Source organism: Dipodomys spectabilis, unplaced genomic scaffold (genome assembly GCF_019054845.1).
Source record: "Dipodomys spectabilis isolate Male_0828 unplaced genomic scaffold, ASM1905484v1 ptg000092l, whole genome shotgun sequence".
Classification (NCBI taxonomy): domain Eukaryota; kingdom Metazoa; phylum Chordata; class Mammalia; order Rodentia; family Heteromyidae; genus Dipodomys; species Dipodomys spectabilis.
This window is the reverse complement of record NW_024870769.1, coordinates 4,882,356-4,901,879: the sequence shown is the minus strand read 5'-3', so window position 1 is coordinate 4,901,879 and position 19,524 is coordinate 4,882,356. Positions and strand designations below refer to the sequence as shown.

At 37.0% G+C, this 19,524-nt stretch overlaps 1 protein-coding gene across 2 annotated transcripts in view; it reads left to right on the top strand.

Annotated features, from left to right (window-relative positions):
* The window catches only part of Skap2 (src kinase associated phosphoprotein 2), a 175,668-nt gene that overhangs the window by 87,430 nt on the left and 68,714 nt on the right, over positions 1–19,524 (top strand). For both annotated transcript variants that reach the window (XM_042684991.1, XM_042684992.1), the window contains exons 5-6: positions 12,542–12,619; positions 13,633–13,716. In XM_042684991.1, coding sequence (XP_042540925.1) covers positions 12,542–12,619; positions 13,633–13,716 — 162 coding nt within the window. The remainder of the gene's footprint in view (positions 1–12,541; positions 12,620–13,632; positions 13,717–19,524) is intronic.

Genomic DNA, 19,524 nt, shown 5'->3' with positions numbered 1-19,524 from the left:
CACACACAAAATGGAGTTCTATGATTCCATCAAAAAGAATGACATTGCTCCACTCATAAGGAAATGGAAAAACCTGTATAAAAATATATTTTTGTACTTTTTATTGTAAAAATGCTAGACAGAGGGGTTACAGTTACATGAGCAAGGTAATGGGTACATTTCTTACTGAGCATTGGTACCTCCTCCTTTATTTTCCCCCTACCATCCCTACTCTCCCACCTCCACAACTACACCCACCCACCCCGCCCAAAGTTGTAAAGTTCATTTTCAACATAGTGCTTTGTACATCTCATTGTTACAGTGGGTCAACCTGTATTCTTATTTAAGCATTTTTCCCCTTCCTTTCCCTTGCCCAAATTAGAGAAGTGTATATACAAGATGCAGGGCACCAACATCAAATACAGTGAAAACAGGTATTATACAGTGGTGGAGGAACATAAAAAGAAACAAAAAATCCCATGGTACATTATAAATATGTTGAAAACAATAGCAAGGAAGAAAAAAGGTATTTTTATATCCCTATCTTGGGGTTCATTTCATTTAACATCATGTTATATGGTCATATGTACATAGCTTTTGGCCTTTTGTGCTTGTCCTACACATGTTCTAGCTATTGAAAATAAGGGAAACCATGGGACCTATGTTTCTTTGGGCCTGGCTTACTTTACTTAATATAACTTTTCCAAGTCTTTCCATTTCCTAACAAATGGGGCAATGTCATTCATTCTGATGGATATATTAATCGAAGCAAGCCAGGCCCAAAGAATTGTAAGTTTCATGGTTTCTCTTATTTGTAATAACTAGAATATGTGTATCATATTCTTAGCAGGGGATCATAGTGTAATCACTAAGTGCATAGGAGCATATATAATTAAGTATATCAAAATGAACTCCAAGAATTGGAAACAAGAGGTTCTTATTATATTCTGTTTGCAGTTATTTCTATTTTTTGTTTTAGTTTTCTGTCCACTTTGTCTTGTATGAAAGTTTATCTGATCTGTGGAAGGGAAAGGGAATCACAGTAACAGCAAGACAAAAGATGAACTAATGCAACAATGGTACTCCCTAGACACTATGTTGGAAATGAACTTTACAATTTGGGGAGAGGGGAGGGGTAACACTGTTCAAAATGAAATGTACTCATTACCTTATTTATTTATTTATTGAGCTCTTCAGCTCAAGACTAGCGCTCTACCACTTGAGCCACAGCACCACTTCTGGCTTTTTTTCTGCTTATGTGGTGCTGAGGAATTGAACCCAGGGCCATACAAGGCAGGCACTCTACCACTGACCCTCCTTTCCAGCCCATTACTCCCCCTGTTCATCACCTTTACAATTAAAACAAATATTAGAGATAAGAGTAAATATAAGAATATACTATATGTAAGACTGGAAGTTGAACTATTTTGGAAACATTTCCATAGAGCAATGGAATGAACAAATAATAGAGCACGAGCAATCATAGAACAAACCTCTATGGGGGAGAGAGGTTGAGAGAGAAAAACTGGGAGAAAACAAGGGAAGAGGTGACATTGTTCAAAAAGAAATATACTCATTACTCAACCTATGTAACTGTAACCCTTCTGTATATCACTTTTACAATAAAAATAAAAATAAAAAAACAATAAAATGGCTTCAATGATTCAACAACTAAGTAGTATATAAATTAAAAAACCAACTATATAGTCTCTGTTTTGTCTTGTGCTGGTCTTGGCTCTTAAACTCAGAGCCCGAGCACTGTCCTTGATTTTTTTTCTCAAAGGTAGCACTCTACAGTTTGAATCACAGCTCCACTGGTTTTGGGCTGGTTAATCAGAGATAAGTGTCTCACAGAGTTTTGTACCTGGGATGGCTTCAATTTGTGATCCTCAGCCTGCTGAATTGCTAGGATTACAGTGTGAGTCACCAGCACCTGGTGCAGGTCTGTGTTTTATCTACTTATCTTTTGATTTCACATTGAATATTCTCTTAGAGCTTATTAAATATTAGTGTTAGTTTAATATAAAAGTATTCATTTAATGTATGATCTGAGTAGTATACTTGACTTTAAATTCATACTTCTACATTTTAAAGTACTTCCTGAACTATACTGTCTTTGCTAAAAGTCTAGTGGAAATATAGACTGTGGGCACACCTCTACCCCCCTCCACACCCCTCCACCTGTCTGGAGGCTTGAACTCAGTGTCAGGGTGTTGTCGCAGAGCCTCTTTATGCTCAAGGTTAGTGCTCTACCACTTGAGCCATAGCACCACTTCCAGCCTTTTCTGAGTAGTTTATTGGAGATAAGAGTCTCACAGAGTTTCCTGCCCCAGCTGGCTTCAAACTGATTGTCAAATCTCAGCCTCCTGAGTAGCTAGGGGCTGTGGGCACACTTTTTAGCCTGCTTGTCTAAGTACTGTACCTCAAGAATATTTGTCTCCCTGGCCAGCCCCACAGGTACTACTAACAGATGTTTCCTTAGAACCTAAAAATCAGAATAAGGATTAAGCTCACAGTATGCTTTCGTTTTTAGGTACTAGAAAACAAGGTTTAGTATAGGTATGGAGTAGTAGATAAAATACTTTATAATTCCTTCAATTACCTATTCATATTTAGAGTAGACTTGAGTATTTTATCATTCTTGGTAACATATTGTTCTGTTCATTGGTTTATAAGGAGATATAGGTCTCATAGTTTTAGAAGCTAAAATTATCCTGGCCCTGAGTTACAGCTTTATAAACCAATTGCTGATTGTTTTTGTGTTAGCACATTTTCTAGATAAATGTCCCCACAAAGCTACTAAACTTTATAAATTTAAATGAGTCTCTACAAGTAAGCATAACTTTACCTCTATTTTGGCTGCTTGATAGAGAATGTCGCTTTTTGGCTCTTGAGCCACTTAGTTCGGGACCACTCTTCTTTTAACTGTGTACTCTCTCTCTCTCTCCTTGCCCCCCTCTCAGCTTTGACACTTAAAAATGTGGCCTTTGGGCCTGGCTTACTTCATTTAATATAATTTTTTTCCAAGTCTTTCCATTTCCTAACAAATGGGGCAATGTCATTCTTTCTGATGGAGGCATAGAATTCTATTGTGTGTGTGTGTGTGTGTGTGTGTGTGTGTGTGTGTGTGTGTGTGTGTGTGTGTGTGTGTGTGTGTGTGTGTGTGTATGCCTATATGCCACATTTGCTTGATCCATTCATCTACTGAGGGGCATTGGAGTTGGTTCCATATCTTAGATATGGTAAATAATGGTCTCATGGTTTCCCTTGTTTGCATTGACTAGTACATCTGGGACAAACAGAGAAGGTCAAAGGCTATGTACATATGACCACATGAGACAATTTTAAGCAAAATGTACACCAATACAGGGACACAAGTGTTTTTTTTTCTTTCTTGCTATTGTTTTTAATGTACTTATAATGCACTATGTGACTCTTTTGTTTCTTTTGTATGTTCTTCCCCCACGGAATAACCCCCGTTTTCACTGTATATGATTCCGGTGTTCTGCATCTTGTATATACACTTTTGTAATTTGGGGAGGGGAAGGGGTATAGAGGATGCAGGTTGACCTATTGTGACGTTGAGATGTACAGGACACTATGTTGAAAATGAACTTTACAATGTCAGGGGGGTGGAGTGGGAGGAGTTGGGGAGGTGGGGAAGGAAGTGATGGTAGGGGGAAAACAAAGGAGGAGGCAACAATGCTTGATAGGAAATGTACTTATTACCCTGCTCTTATAACTAGAACCCCTCTGTACAGTATTTTTACAATAAAAATTTAAAAAATAAAAACAACCCCCCCCAAATCCTTAACTTCTACCAAGTTCTTTGAACTGTCTTTCTTGAGTTCTATTCATCTCTTTTAAACCCATTCCACTAACCCAAACAGGATCATCATTATTAGCTCTTTATATTCAGAAAACACAAAATCTTATACTTTGAACTGTATCCCCAACATGCAGTACTTATTAATAGTCTAAAATACCTTGTGTAAAACAAAAATGTTAACTACTATTTTTCTTGAATAAATACAAAATGATGGGTTGAATAAAATAATGTTTGATACTAAAAAATGTGGCCTTTGACTTAAGGAACAACATAAAAGATTTGTATTCCCTTCTTGTAGAGAATATAGCTTCTGCTTGGAATTTGATGTTTACCAAAAGTTTGATGAAGGCAGAAGGCAAACAGTATTTTGAAAGCATTGTCTGAAAATATGCAGGGTCTTCTACTCCTATGATGTTCCCTCATCTTGACCTTGGGTTTAACAAAGGTAAAGGCAAACTAAAGAGTTAACTTTTTAAATAGAAGCAGATAATGGATAGTAAAGCCTGATGATGATTACAAATGTATTTGCTTTAATAATCAAGGCCCAGTTTAGTAATCAAATAACATTTAATTGTGAACAGAGAGAACCTTAATTCAGCTATGTCTTTCATTAAAGTTAATCATAAAATTATTTTATGTTTTATCATTTTCAAACTACATATTTATCATTTAAAATAGATTTTTTTGGGGTCGGTTGTGGGGTCTGAACTTGGCCTGGGCGCTATCCCTGAGCTCTTTAGCTCAAGGCTAGCACTCTACCACTTCAGCCACAGCACCACTTCCAGCTTTTTTCTGCTTATGTGGTGCTGAGGAATCGAACCCAGGGCCTCATGCATGCAAGGCAAACACTCTACCACTGAGCCACCTTCCCAGCCCCTAAAATAGATTATTTTAAGCACTTCAACAAGGTTCTTTTGGGAGATGAGAATAGAATGAGATTTGTTTGTGTTCCTGTTCTTTAAGGCAAAAAAATGTAAACTATATTATCCCATATATAGAAGGTATTATAATTTTATTTTAGATACTTCAAATATAATCTTTTTATGTCAGTTCTGGGATTTGAACTCAGGGTCTTATGTTTACTATGCAGGCACCCTACCAATTGAGTCTTTTTGTTGCCTCCTTTGGGTAATATGTTGAAAGAGCAAGGCATATATTACACAGTAAACATAACATACAGTAGTAGTAATAAATGAATAGAGTGTTTTTGACCAAATATGTCTAGGTAGAATGGAAAGAAATTCATATTAAGGTTTGCCTTTTGATCTGTCCTGATGGCACACTGTAATCCCATCAATTAGGAGATAGAGGCAAGAGAGTTTGAGTTAAGCAAGCTTAGGCTATATAGCACAAGACATTGTCTCAAAATGTTTCATATTTTTATTTTAAGTGGCTAGTCTTTTTAGTTTTCTTATGTATAGAACAATGAACTTGTGAAAATTTTGAAAACTAGAGCTTAATGAAGTCAAGTAGCTTGCCAAGTCACATTACCAGTGGCTAAGTTGTAACTTCAATAGAAGATTGGTATTTCAACCACAGTTCTAAGATGTAGGCTCAGATTTGGGGCACCTAAATGTGGTAAAGAAAAATCTTAAAGTTAGCTAATAATTATGCATATTGAATTTTAAAATATTCATGGTCCTGTGACAATTTTGACTTATTTGTAATTATATTTATAACTTCATATTAAACATGTGTCTCCTTTTCTTAAAGTGTTTTTGCAAAATTGGCTTTATAAAAAGACTGCTGTTAGCCAGGTACCTGTCGTTTACACCTGTAATCATAGCTACCTAGGAGGTTGAGATCTTGGATTGCTTTTGAAGGCCAGCGGGGGTAAGAGTCTGTGAAACTCTTATCTCCAATTAGACCAGAAGTGGAAGTATAGCTGAAGTGGTAGAGTATTAGCCTTCAGCTCAGGGACAGTACCAAGCCCTGAGTTCAAGCACCAAGACTCTAACACACGTGCACACACACACACACACACACACACACACACACACACACACACACACACACACACACACACACACACACACACACACACACACACACACACACACACACACACACACACACACACCCCTGTTGTTATTTTGAATTAATTTTTTTTTTCCCCTTAGCTGGGCACTGCTGGCTCATGCCTGTAATCCTAGCTACTTCGGAGGCTGAAATCTGAGGATCGAGGTTCAAAGCCAGCCTGGGCAGGAAACTCTGTGAGACCAGAAAGCTGGAAGTGGCACTGTGGCTCAAATGGTAGAGTGCTCACCTTGAGATGAAGAGCTCAGGGACAGTCCATAGGCCCAGAGTTCAAGCCCCATTACCAATGCTCTTACCCCTCCCCCCCCAAAAAAAAAATCTTGCTAAGAGCAGATAGGATTAAAATATAGCTAGAAATAAAGTAACTAAATTACTCTATGTAGAAGATAAAATTTGGTTTAAAAAAGAATTATTTAAAGTAAAAAATGAGAAGATGCCCAGTATTACAACTATATAAAATAGTGGTTTTGTCTCTAAAGTGAAATTTCTCATGTTAAGCCTTATTTTAAAACGATTGAGCAAGTATATTGGTCTCCTATTATCTCTGGAAATAATTGAGAGATTTTTGCAGTACTTTCTATGGTGAATAACTCTGGATTTTTTTTTTTCTTGGTTGGTCATGGGGCTTGAACTCTGGGCCTGGGCCTGGGCCTGGGTGCTGTCCCTGAGCTCTTCAGCTTAAGGCCAGTGCTCTACCATTTGAGCCACAACGCCACTGGAATTCCAGCTTTCTGATGGTTAATTGGAGATAAGAGTCTCACAGATTTTCCTGCCCTGACTAGCTTTGACCTCAATCCTCAGATCTCAGCCTCCTGAGTAGCTAGGATTACAGGTGTGAGCCACTAACGCCTAGCTAACTCTAGATTCTTTTTTTTTTTTTTTTTGGGTCCAGTCATGGGCCTGAACTCTGGGCCTGGGCGCTGTCCCTCAGCTCTTCAGCTCAAGGCTAGCGCTCTACCACTTGAGCCACAGCGCCACTTCCGGCTTTTTTCTTTTTGCTTATGTGGTGCTGAGGAATTGAACCCAGGGCCTCATGCATGCAAGGCAAGCGCTCTACCACTGAGCCACTTTCCCAGCCCCTCTAGATTCTTTTAGATAAAAAATTTTAAATTTTATAAGGAACATGCTTAATATATTATAAACATGACACAATGTCTGTCATTAAATAACCAAAAATGTTCCGTTTAATTTTATGTGAGACAGCAATCCTATATATAGATCAGTCTAAAGAAAACAACTTTCAAATAGGTAATGGGGAAGTTCAGGCTCTGGTCATATACTTACTCTAATGAAGCGATTTTCAATGAATGGAGAAGGAAAACAGAACTCTACAAATAATATGGTTCACACACACTTTGGTCTGTGACTTTTGGTTACTATTTTAATGCATATGAAACACAGTATTTTAGATTTCCCTTAATTATTTGGACTCCTACTGTTTGAATTTGATATAATTTGTTTGGCCTATTTCCATGAAAATTAGTAGCAAATAAATAAATAAACAAGTGAATAAACAAATAAGTGTTTGATACATAACAGACTCTGAACAAACTAGATCATGTTCCTGAACACTTCTATAGTACTGATAGTTGTTGCTGTCTTCTTTGGCTCCAGATACACCTGACTGAAATCATATTGGAATTCTCATGAGGCTGTTGGAATTTCTATGTCATAAAGTAGTTAGTAGAGGCCAGTTTGAGTCACTGTAATGGTTTTTCAGTTTTGCTTGGTAGCTTTCAAAGTGATTCAATAAAAAGGAGACTACAGATGGTAAAGCTGTTTTTAACTCTTTTTTTGGTCGGATGTGAGGCCTGAGCACTGTACCTCAGTTCAGCTCAAGGCTAGCGCGCTACTACTTGATACACAGTGCCACTTCTGACTTTTTCTGCTTATGTGGTGCTGAGGAATCAAACCCAGGGCTTCCTGCATAAAAGGCAAGCACTCTACCACTGAGCCACCTTCCTAGCCCTAGTCTTTAACTTTTAAAGCCTTAGTCTCAAGACATAACCTTTCTGGGAATGCTATGGTTCTGCTAACTTGAAGTTGATCATCTTTATGTCTAAGAATGTACATATGACCATATAAGATGATGTTAAGTTATCTTTTTTCTTTCTTGCTGTTGTTTCTAACATATTTATAATGTATCATGTGTTTTTTTTGTTTCTTTGTATGTTCCTCTCCCATAGTATAACCCCTGTTTTCATTGTATTTGATGTCGGTGCCCTGCATCTTGTATATACATTTCTCTAATTTGGAGAAGGGAAGGGAAAAAACAAATGCTTAAATAAGAATACAGGTTGAGCTGCTGGGAAGGTGGCTTAGTGGTAGAGTGCTTGCCTTGCATGCCTGAGGCCCTGGGTTGGATTCCTCAGCACCACATAAGCAAAAAGAAAAAAGCCGGAAGTGGCACTGTGGCTCAAGTGGTAGAGTGCTAACCTTGAGCTGAAGAGCTGAGGGACAGCACCCAGGCCCAGAGTTCAGGCCCCATGACCAGACCCCCCCCCCCCCAAAAAAAAAAAAAAAAAAGAATACAGGTTGACCCATTCTAACAATGAGATGTATAAAACACTATGTTGAAAATGAACTTTACAACTTTGGGCCGGGTGGGCAGATGTAGTTGTGGAGGTGGGAGGGAAGAGATGGTAGGGGGAAAATAAAGGAGGAGGCAACAATGTTCAATAGGAAATGTACTCATTACCTTGCTCATGTAACTGTAACCCTTCTGTACAGCATTCTTACAATAAAAAACATACAAAAAAAAAGGATAGTATGACCCCTCTCCTCTTTTTTTTCTTTTTTCTGAGTATCATGAGAGAGCCTGAGCTCACAACATACTACTTGTGTGCTAATTGGTTAATCACTCCTAAGGTAATTGAGAAAAGAAGTGCTGTGAAGGGATTGTGCTAAGGTAAACATCACTAGTCAACTTTCAAGAGTTAACTATAGTTGATTGTTTTCTAAAGGACATGGTTTTCATATGTGTACACTATATGTAATAGTTTCCTTTTGCCACTAAAGAACTAATAAAATTATTTGAAATGTGATTTCCCATATAGAGGAGAGAATTATTAGACTATGAAAAATATTTAATTTATATGCATATTTTTCAAAGATGTTCCAAGTTAAGATACTAGATAGAAATTAAACCTTCATAGTGACATAAAAATAGTTCTGATGCTAGATATAAAAGAATTACCAGTTTCTCTACAAAAACTATGTCATGAATAGTTGGCACATTTGATATCATTGAAAGTTGCCTCCATTTTGCCCTTGGCCATTTGTTAAAGAATAATAATGGCATGGATATATTCCATGGAGTCCTAGAAGTGAGGGAGCCTTATAGCTGATTCAACCTGAGTTTTTCACGTTTTAGATGAGGAAAATGAGCCCTAGAGAGGCCACATGACTTGTTTAAGGGCATCTGTTTTTGCAACTGGGCCTTCATTATAGACTTCCTCAATCTATGCTGAGAATCATAAAGTTTGTATTAATGTCAAGCCACACTTCTGAGACTTTGCTGAACTGTTAAGCTATCTTACTTAACATTTATATTCAAGTTAAGTTTAGACTTTTCTTCCTTCTTGATGCCATAGTTTTTTTTTACTTTGTATTTGTTTACTTTGCAGATACTGTAGTGATAGTTTTTAAACCTAAAACCTTTTAAGAATAATAAAAAAAGAAAGTGTCAGCAGCTCTGCACCTTTGTGTCTTCTTCATATGTAGGTAGAAACAGGGAAATAACATCCAAGTTTTCTCCTGCATGTATGAACTGCACTTGTGAATGACAGATCAGTCACAGCTCTGAGAATAAGGCAAATGTACAGACTACCCACCCCCTTTTCAGCCAAAATACTAGTAAGCATCTGTGTATCATCAGGATAGACAGGAAACAAAATAGCATTTTTCAATTTTAGGCAAACTAAGGATGCATTGATTGGGGTTATATTGCATTACCACATGGCATACTTCAATTGTGATGATCATTTTTTAAGAAAATTTAGATAATAAAGTAGTCAAAAGGGGGTAGGAGAAGATACAGGAGAGGATATTCCCAGCATGAAGTGATAGTATTGTTAAAAAACAGAAGCCTACTGTTTTAAAAATGGATCTATTTACCAAATTTAGGGAATTCTAAATAACAGAAGTTTTTTTTTTTTTTTTATTGAAGTTTATCACATGAAGTTAGATGAGATAAAAGGAAGCAATATGTCTTCCAAGGAGGTGCCCAGTTTAGGGGCTCAGTATCCCAGCTGTAAGATGAAAGAAAGTGAAGAATTGAAAAGAGTATAGAAACATTTTATCAGTTTTTTGTCTGGTTTTTTTTTTTTTTTTTGGGTCCGGTCATGGGGCCTGAACTCTGGGCCTGGGTGCTGTCCCTCAGCTCTTCAGCTCAAGGCTAGTACTCTACCATTTGAGCCACAGCGCCACTTCCGGCTTTTTTTTTTTTTCTGCTTATGTGGTGCTGATGAATCAAACCCAGGGCCTCATGCATGCAAAGCAAGCGCTCTACCACTGAGCCACCTTCCAAGCCCAGTTTTTTGTCTGTTTGAATTGAGGGAAGAGAATAATGGATTGAGGACTAGAGAAAAAAGTAGAGAAGACTAATGTTGAGGAACTTACCCTTTTTCTAGTTTAAGGAAACAGTTACATCATGTAATGTTTGAGACTATTTGACTGACAAGACTAGATCCTAACTCAGAGTAGAAGGTCTCATGAGCAAAATCATCTTTTTTTTTTTTAAATAGAAGACTCAGGTTTTATATATATAGCTACTCCAAGAAGTTCTGCTTTCCTCCTTTTCTCCTTTCTCCTTTGCTCCCTCTTTTTTTTTGGTGGATAGTGGGGCTTGAACTCTGGGCTTGGGCACTGTCCCTGTGCTCTTCAGCTCAAAGTGAGGGCTCTACCCCTTGAGCCACAACACCACTTCTGGTTTTCTAGTGGTTTTTATTGGAGGTAAGAATCTCATGGACTTTCCTGCCCGGGCTGGCTTTGAACCGCGATTCTCAGATCTCAGCCTCCTGAGTAGCTAGGATTACAGGTGTGAGCCACTGGTGCCCGGCTAACTCTTCTCTTTTTTTGATCTGTAACTTTTTACAATGGAAAGCTATACTAAAGATGTCAGTTTTTCTTTAGAAAATTTTTGTTATGATTTAGAGAGCATCTGTCCTATATGTTAATTTATTTGTCTAATAGAAGAATGAATATTGAGTTTCCTCAGTGAGACCAAATACCACAGTTTAATGATTGACACAGACTTATTCATGTTTCTGAATGTGACTTTTACATACAAAATATTACAGTAAGTTTTTGCTTTTGTATGAATCAAGTTTATTCTGAAAAACAATAATGAATACAATTTATTGAAGTTATTCAAATATTAATCCTAGCTTTTCCTAAAGTCTTATATTTGGAAATGATTGTCTATTTTAAATGTATTTCAATTTGTTAATCTGTGTTTATTGAGTGAAACTTACCCATCGGGAAACTGAAGTTAGTGCTTTATTGTAAGCTTACTTTTATAAGGAAAAGTGCATATGATTTCATAACTACAGTACTGTGATCTCTTGATACTAAAAACATTAAAAATTCTGTGATGAAATGTATATCGTAAACTAATAGTGATTTTTTTTTTATCATAAGCCGTATTAATACCTTTTTTGGATGCATTCTATGGAATCTTCCATTAGATTTTGTATTACTTATTTGGATTTTAGCAGACAGCTGGGGATAAATATTATATTTGTAATAAAATTTATAAGAATAGTGAGATTACTGAGTAGGGGCTGGGAAGGTGGTTCAGTGGTAAAGTGCTTTCCTCACATGCATGAGGCCCTGGGTTCGATTCCTCAGCATCACATAAACAGAAAAAGACAGAAGTGGCACTGTGGCTCAAGTGGTAGAATGCTAGCCTTGAGCTGAAGAGCTGAGGAACGGTGACCAGGCCCAGAGTTCAAGCCCCATGAGTGACAGAAAAAAAAAAAAAGATTACTGAGTAACTTGGTACTCATGACCCTGAGTAACATAGTTACCACGTGATTAAGGATAACTTCTAGGTTTAAATTTTAATTTTTGTAGGGATCCAATTCTTATATGTGATATTTCTATCAGTTCTGCCTACTCAGATTCTTAAATGCCCTACCAAAACTAAAAGCATACCCACTCAGTTGGTAAAATTTTTCTGTGAGTACAACAGGGAGAGAGACTTGGAAAAACAAATTTTAGCATATGATGTTGAGGAAAATTATTTTATGTTTTACTTTTTAGGAATAAGGATAATCATCACTATGCATTGAAATTCTTGAGTCAATCCAATAGAAATGTAAAGAAACTTAAATGGTTTATTTGAAACTCCTGACTTATCAGGGATTTATTTTACTACACTATTCATAATATTTCCAAGTTCTGTTGTTATAGAATATAAGTTGAAAGGTATCATTCTTTTGAGATAGTTCAGTTGCAGGATATTTTTGTATTAGACACAGTAGTATATTAAGGTACAGGACTAGACAATATTGTTTTGCTCTTGAGATTTACACGAGGAAGAGAGAGACTAGTCAGTAGAATGAATCTGAAACAAGGCAAATAAGTCTAAATTTAAGAGTTTTAGTAATTAAAGTGCACTGACTTTAATGAGGTCTGGTACTTGTTTTTTTTTATAATGCATTACCCACTCTGTTCCTCCCTCACTTCCCACAGGTAACCAGTTTCCCCCAATTGCGGCACAAGATCTTCCTTTTGTTCTAAAGGCTGGTTACCTTGAAAAACGCAGAAAAGGTAAGCAGTATATTCTAAGGGGGATAAAACAACTATGTAAACTGTCATAAAACCTTTCTGTAGTACACATATAGAGCTCACATTCTCTATGTGATTGAAGACTTTAGGACTGTAAGAAAATCTGGATGACATTATCAAAACTATATCAAGACTTTTAGTTTTGAATAATTGTTAATAATAAAACAACAGACCAACCATCAGCCTGGTCTATTTATAAAAGATTCAGAAACAGTAGTGTCTTGCATTTTCTGTGAAAGCTTTGGCCCATGACTGTGTTCTCAAGTATGGGATTTCTCACTATTTTCCCACCCTGCTGAGCAGTGAGCTATCTTGCACTAAGCCTGATGGACCACAGGTCTGCTGTGGTTCAGATCAAGCCTGGCATCTTGTCTGCCATTGTCTATTACTCATTTCAGTGTTCCTCTCCATTGGCCATGATAATTGGGAGTTGACCAGATGGCCTCCCTCTTTCAGCACCAACACTTAATGAAAATGAAGTATGGAGGTGATATTATGATAGGAAATGAAAGTAGAAAGTCGCTTTATTACCATTCGCTTATTTCTCAGGTAGGTGGTCCTTTCAGGCCTTTCTGTTTATGTTTGATTTGCTTTTCTTAGTTTTCTTAGCTGAATTTTAAAGCTGAAAGAGATCATAGAAATAATCTAGGTCAGTTCTTTTTCCTTCCTTTTGATGAGTAAATGAGACCTAGATGAATCAATTATCTCAAGACTGTGTAATTAAATGCCTTTTTAATTCTCTGTCAGGGAAGTTGGTGGCCAGGCAGTTTATACCATAAATGTGGCTGCTTAACCCTGCTGTACTTTACTCCCTTTTGTTTTTGTTGTTCTCATTTTATTTTTCTCTTAGAGTAAAAGTACAAATTAGTCACTGGAGCTAAAAGGAACCACCAAGATTATATTGACTACATTTTCCTTTAATGATCAGGAAATGGCTTTACATTTATGTAAGTCACATATCTTATCTAAACTGTTCTTTCCTTCTCTTATTACAGATCACAGTTTCCTTGGATTTGAGTGGCAGAAACGATGGTGTGCTCTCAGTAAAACAGTGTTCTATTATTATGGAAGTGATAAAGGTAGGGTTGGTGTTCAGTATAACAACTTCTATAGCATGAGGGGTTGGCTGAGAAAATTGAATACGTACAGTATGAACAAGTGAGAATTTTTAAAAACAATTACTGGCTAATACTACTTATTTTCTATGATTAATTTGTAATTTGTTTTCATTATTTGACAAATGCTTTGAATTCCAAAGTGCCTCTAGAGTTAACACAATTATGTCTTAGGAAAGAGAGTAAAATCACTTGTATCCATGTTGCCTTCAATCTTAGAAATATTTACCATCTAAGCTACTTTTGTAAAATTTTGGAATAAGCAAAGGCTGTACAGATGTGAAGGCTTTGAAGGCAGGTAAAGAAAATATTAAATAATTTCAGATAAAATTCAATGCATGTAATTCCTTTCTGATGTCAATAATAATAGCAAGGGCTGGGAAGGTGGCTCAGCGGTAGAGTGCATGCCTTGCAAGCATGAGGCCCAGGGTTCGATTCCTCAGCACCACATAAACAGAAAAAGCCAGAAGTGGCGCTGTGGCTCCAGTGGTAGAACGCTAGCCTTGAGCTGAAGAGCTGAGGGACAGCGCCCAGACCCAGAGTTCAGGCCCCGACCGGCAAAAAAAAAAAAAGAAAAAATAATAATAGCAAGCATGGAGAGAGTATTTATATTCTAGACCCTGTCTAAACACTTTAGTTATCAACATAAAGAAGATTTTATATTAATGTAGTTATCTCCAGTTAACAAACAAACAAACAAAAAAAGCCAAAAGTGAAGATGTGGCTCAAGTGTAGAGCACCAGCCTTGAGCAAAACCACTAAGGAATAATGGTTAGGCCCTGAGTTTTAGCTCCAGTACTGGCATAAAAATGTTAACATTGTAACATTCTGTTTTCTTGTTGGTATTTGAAGATCTGTCTTGTATTTCTTTAAACTCTATTACTATAATGCCTGTTTCTAGTGTGTTCTTAGGTCTGTCTAGAGTTTTGTTTCTCCTTGGGCTTCTTTGGAATTCTGTTAATTTTTAGGAACTGTGAAAAATTGTGCCCTTAGACTGTTTTAAATTGCTTCTTTGGCAAATTCCAGATTTCATTTCTCTGCATCTTTTTCTTTCCAGAAAAATGTGTCAAGTAACATTTTTATTTTCTTTTGTGAACTCAGGTAACCAAGTTGTACAGCCTTTATTGTTGTTGTTGTTGTATATGTGAACCATTTACCTAAACTTGGAAAGAGCTGTTTGGATAGATGAGAACTATAATCCTCCAACTAAGTGGGATTTAGATAAATGGATTATAGAGGCACAGAAGGAGTTGATACCACTTACTGGGTTAAACTGTACTTTGTTATTATTTGACAGATACATAGCTCACATTTTCTACCTTACTATGTGTGCCAAAAAACATATTGAACTATCAAGACAGTAATGGCCTAGAAAGAGTAGGTCTATTCTCTTGGGTATATAATGCACTTTACCTCTGTACCCATAAATATTGTCTGTATTTATTATTCATAGCCATTTGGGGCCCTTAAGTAACAAATATATAGTACATATTTTATCACTTTATGAAATCACATCCATCCTCTCATCTTCTCCCTTTTCCTATGATTATCATACATCTCATTCATCAAGCTTCCTAGATCCTAGATGTTCAGATTTCCATCAAGACATCCATTCATTCACTTTCTCATTTATTAGTATTTTTATATTGGTTGGGCTTGGTAGACAATAAACACTGTGAACCAAAGGTTCTTAGGCATGCTTGCAGTTTGGGTTGTATAGGGGTCAGAGAGAGGAAGAGAGAAAGAATGCTGTGAGATGGTAAGGTAAGGTAGGCAGGCACACATAATTTCAATCCAGTGCAGAATGTAAGTTAAATAAAATACATTTGGATTACAAAGGAGGCAAGTGCCTAGGGGAGTTAAGAAAGACTTCCAGGAGAAGAAGACACTTTATCTGGCCTCGAAGAATGAATAGTTTGCTGGGTAATTGTTTAAGTATCTGTGTCCCTTCAACATTTCTATGTTGGAATGTTAACTTCCAAGGAAAGTGTGTTTTTTAAGGGGTGGGAGTGCTTAGGAGATCAGGTCATGAGGACTTGACTGTCATGAGTGGTGTAAATCAGGAAACTTTGGTGGAAAAAAGTCTTTGCTAAGGATTAAGGGAGACTGAGGGCCTTGTTAAGGATTTTGTCTTGAGTATGGCCTTTTAGCAGAGCCCAAATGGTTGTATGATAATGTTGATTTCTAGAAAGTAATTGTGATAGTATTGTGGAGGATGAATTGGGATGGATACAGTCTGGGTCAAAAGAATCATTTAAGAAGACTGAAATAATCTATACAAGAAAGATTAAAATACTGTGGTTGAAAAGCAGAGAATTTAATGCAGTCATTGGCTCCAAAGCCTTTCCTGCAACCTTATGTGTTATCAACCACTCCTGGATGCCCAGGAATGATGGGTTTTATTATTTTTTTTCCTTTTTCTACATTTTGCATGATCTTCAGTCAGGTTTATGATAGAACCTATTTCTCACTCTTTTGAAGAAGGGTAGGATTGGCTGCACACACATACAACCTACATATTCAGGGCTTAAAGAGCTTCCCTTCACCTAGAAAAAATTATGTCAAGTGAAGTAAGCCAGGTTCAGAGAGACAAATGGTGTATGTTTTCTGTCATCTGTGGAAGCTAAATCTAAAATGCAGTCATACACAATCATGCATATAAACACAAACTGACTAAAGGATGGTATATTTAGGGGAGGAATCCAAAGGTGTCACTCCCCTGAACAACTAAGATACTGCTTATCAAAATGGATATCGGGAAGCAGCAACATGTTTTGGGGGGAAAGCTCAGTGGAGGACACATGAAAAGAGGGAGGAAGGGGAAGCAAATGCAGTCATTATATTCATTGTACATGTAAAAATAGAACTATGTAACTTAAGGGTAGGGATTAAGGAGTGGGAAAATGGGGAAGAACGATGGAAGAGGTGGCATTGATCAAGATGCACTATATAATATAATGTGTGGAATTGTAACCTCCTGTACAACCACAGAATGATGATAATGATAGTGATGAAAGAGCATCTCTCCTTGTCCGTTAATCCAGTTAAACACTCTCCCCACACCAACTTGTAAGTGGCTGCTTCAAGTAGCCTGGGGGCTTACCAAATCATCCTAAATGTGTATCAAATGTTATTTATTACATCATGAGGTAGTAACTTTTTCATCATAATATATTTTTAACATATAATAAAGGTCAGTAGAAAATTGGTTTTCATATAAATAATGTAATGTAACAAGACTTTCAAGACTTGGCAAGAAAATACATTTTTTCACTGAACTTGATTTCTCTTCTCTCTCATTCCCCCACAACTTCACCATTTATAGAAAAAAATAACATTTGTTTGGCTTGAAAATTATTCCTAGGTAAGGATGTCAGTATTTTATAATTGTATCATGAAGACATGTGAAATGCATAAGTGAATTCTGATCTTTAAAGATTTACATTACAGTTTCATTTTCATTTGCCCAGGATGGCTAATGATGTTATCCCCTAAGAAGTAGGAATCATTAATTTGATTTTATCAGAAATAATTATCATTTTTAGACTTTTGAATCTTTGTTATAGAAATGTTAACCTTTAAGTTTATCACAACAATCCTTAAATTAAAAATTCTTTATTTTCTTCTGTTGTAGTTAAGAGACCTTGGAATATAGTACAAAGAAGTTAAAATGCACACTTGATAGGAGGGTTTCTTCCACATGGAGAAATGGTACAAACATAGTTTCTAGTCTGATGACTACAGATGTTTTTTTTTTTTTTTTTTTTTTGGGTCCGGTTGTGGGGCCTGAACTCTGGGGCTGGGTGCTGTCCCTCAGCTCTTCAGCTCAAGGCTAGCGCTCTACCACTTGAGCCACAGCGCCACTTCTGGCTTTTTTTCTTTTTGCTTATGTGGTGCTGAGGAATCGAACCCAGGGCCTCATGCATGCAAGGCAAGCGCTCTACCACTGAGCCACCTTCCCAGCCCCGACTACAGATGTTTTGTAATAAAACAGGACATACACAATTTAAAATATAACCATATAGATTGAATATATGCGGTGTGTAAAGACAGATATATTTTAATTTAAATTATGCTGCTATATCTATCTATAGAGTAGCTGTAGTTAAATGGCTTATAGGGAGAAACATGTATGTATTTAGATAGCTACATAGCTATAGTATCTTTACATGTATTCTTTGGGCATCTATATATCAGGTGCCATTATTGCAAAGCATTATAATACATTGGCTCAAAGCAATGGCACAGAGGGCCCATAAAACAGTGATGAATGGAGCTGGCTCACTGGGGCAGTGGGTGAGTAAGGGCTGCTAAGCCAGGTTGGTGAGGCCATATCACGAAGGTTTTCTTACACAGGAGTTTGGATTTTTCTGTCAAAGGGATAGTGTTTCTAAGCAATGAAGGTAAGCAGATAGCATGACAGGCTCTGATTAATTAAACGCTGGAAAGATCACATTGTCAGCTGACAAGAGAAGGTTTGGAGAAAAGACTGGAGTTACAGTGCATTGCAGAGTTGAGAGTGGTGGAGAATGAGAAAAAGATGTATTTGCTGCCTTATCGAGACCTATTTAGCCATTCACATGTTGCATAAGTAGCAGAAGCAATTTTTATTCTCTCAATCTTGTAGGCTATAAGGGGATAGTACACACATATATACATACTTACGTATTTGATATTAAAATATTCTTTGTGAAATCATTTTCTTAGCTGTAGCTATTTGTCTTAGTAGTCTATTAAAACATGATTACCACCTAAGTTTTAATTTAGAGGAAAACACCAGGTATAGCCAAAACAGTGAAGAAAAGCTATAATTTCCTTTCTGCAAAAATTTTTTCTGTGGAAAAAAATATATATCTTGAAATGACCTTCAAGATATGGAAACAATTGATCTTTTTATTAAAAGATTTGTATTTTTGATGATTCTGCCTTTTTTCCCCTCCCTCCCTCCCTTCCTCTCTCTCTTTCTTTCTTTCTTTTTCTATCATTCTTTCTCTCTCTTTCATTTCCTCTCTTCCTCTCTTTTTACCTTCCTTTCTTCTCTTTCTCTCTCTTTCTCTTTCTTTCTTTCTCTATCTCTTTCTCTTTCTATTTTTCCCTCCCTCCCACCCTCCCTCCCTCCATTTCCTTCCTTCCTTCCTTCCTTCCTTCCTTCCTTCCTTCCTTCCTTCCTTCCTTCCTTCCTTCCTTCCTTCCTTCCTTCCTTCCTTCCTTCCTCCAGTCATAGGGCTTGAATTCAGGGTCTGGGTGGTATATTTGAGTATCTTTGGCTCAAGGCTTGCTCTCTACCACTTGAGCCACAGTACCACTATCTGCCTTTTCTTTCTTTCTTTCTTTCTTTTTTGAATACTTTATTGAAGATAAGAGTCTCACAGACTTTCTTGCCTGAGCTGGCTTTGAACCTCTATCCTCAAATCTCAGTCTCCTGCATAGATAGCTATTACAGGATGAGCCACCAGCACCCATCTCTGTCCTCTTTTCTTTATGTGTAGTACATTCACCTGTATATCTCTGGGGGGAAGGGTACCGAACTTGAGGGAACAAGCATGAGAAAGTGCAACAGTGGAGCTCACTGGACACTGGTGAAAGTAAACTATATAACTCATGGGTGGAGATGGGAAAGAGGAACTGGGGGAAAGTGGAGGAAGAGAAGACACTGTACAAAAGGACATGAACTCATTACCTGACTCATGTAATAGTCATCCCTTAGTATATCACCTTTATAATAATAATAAAGTGAATAACTTTAAAATGTTATTTACTCTTCCTTTACAA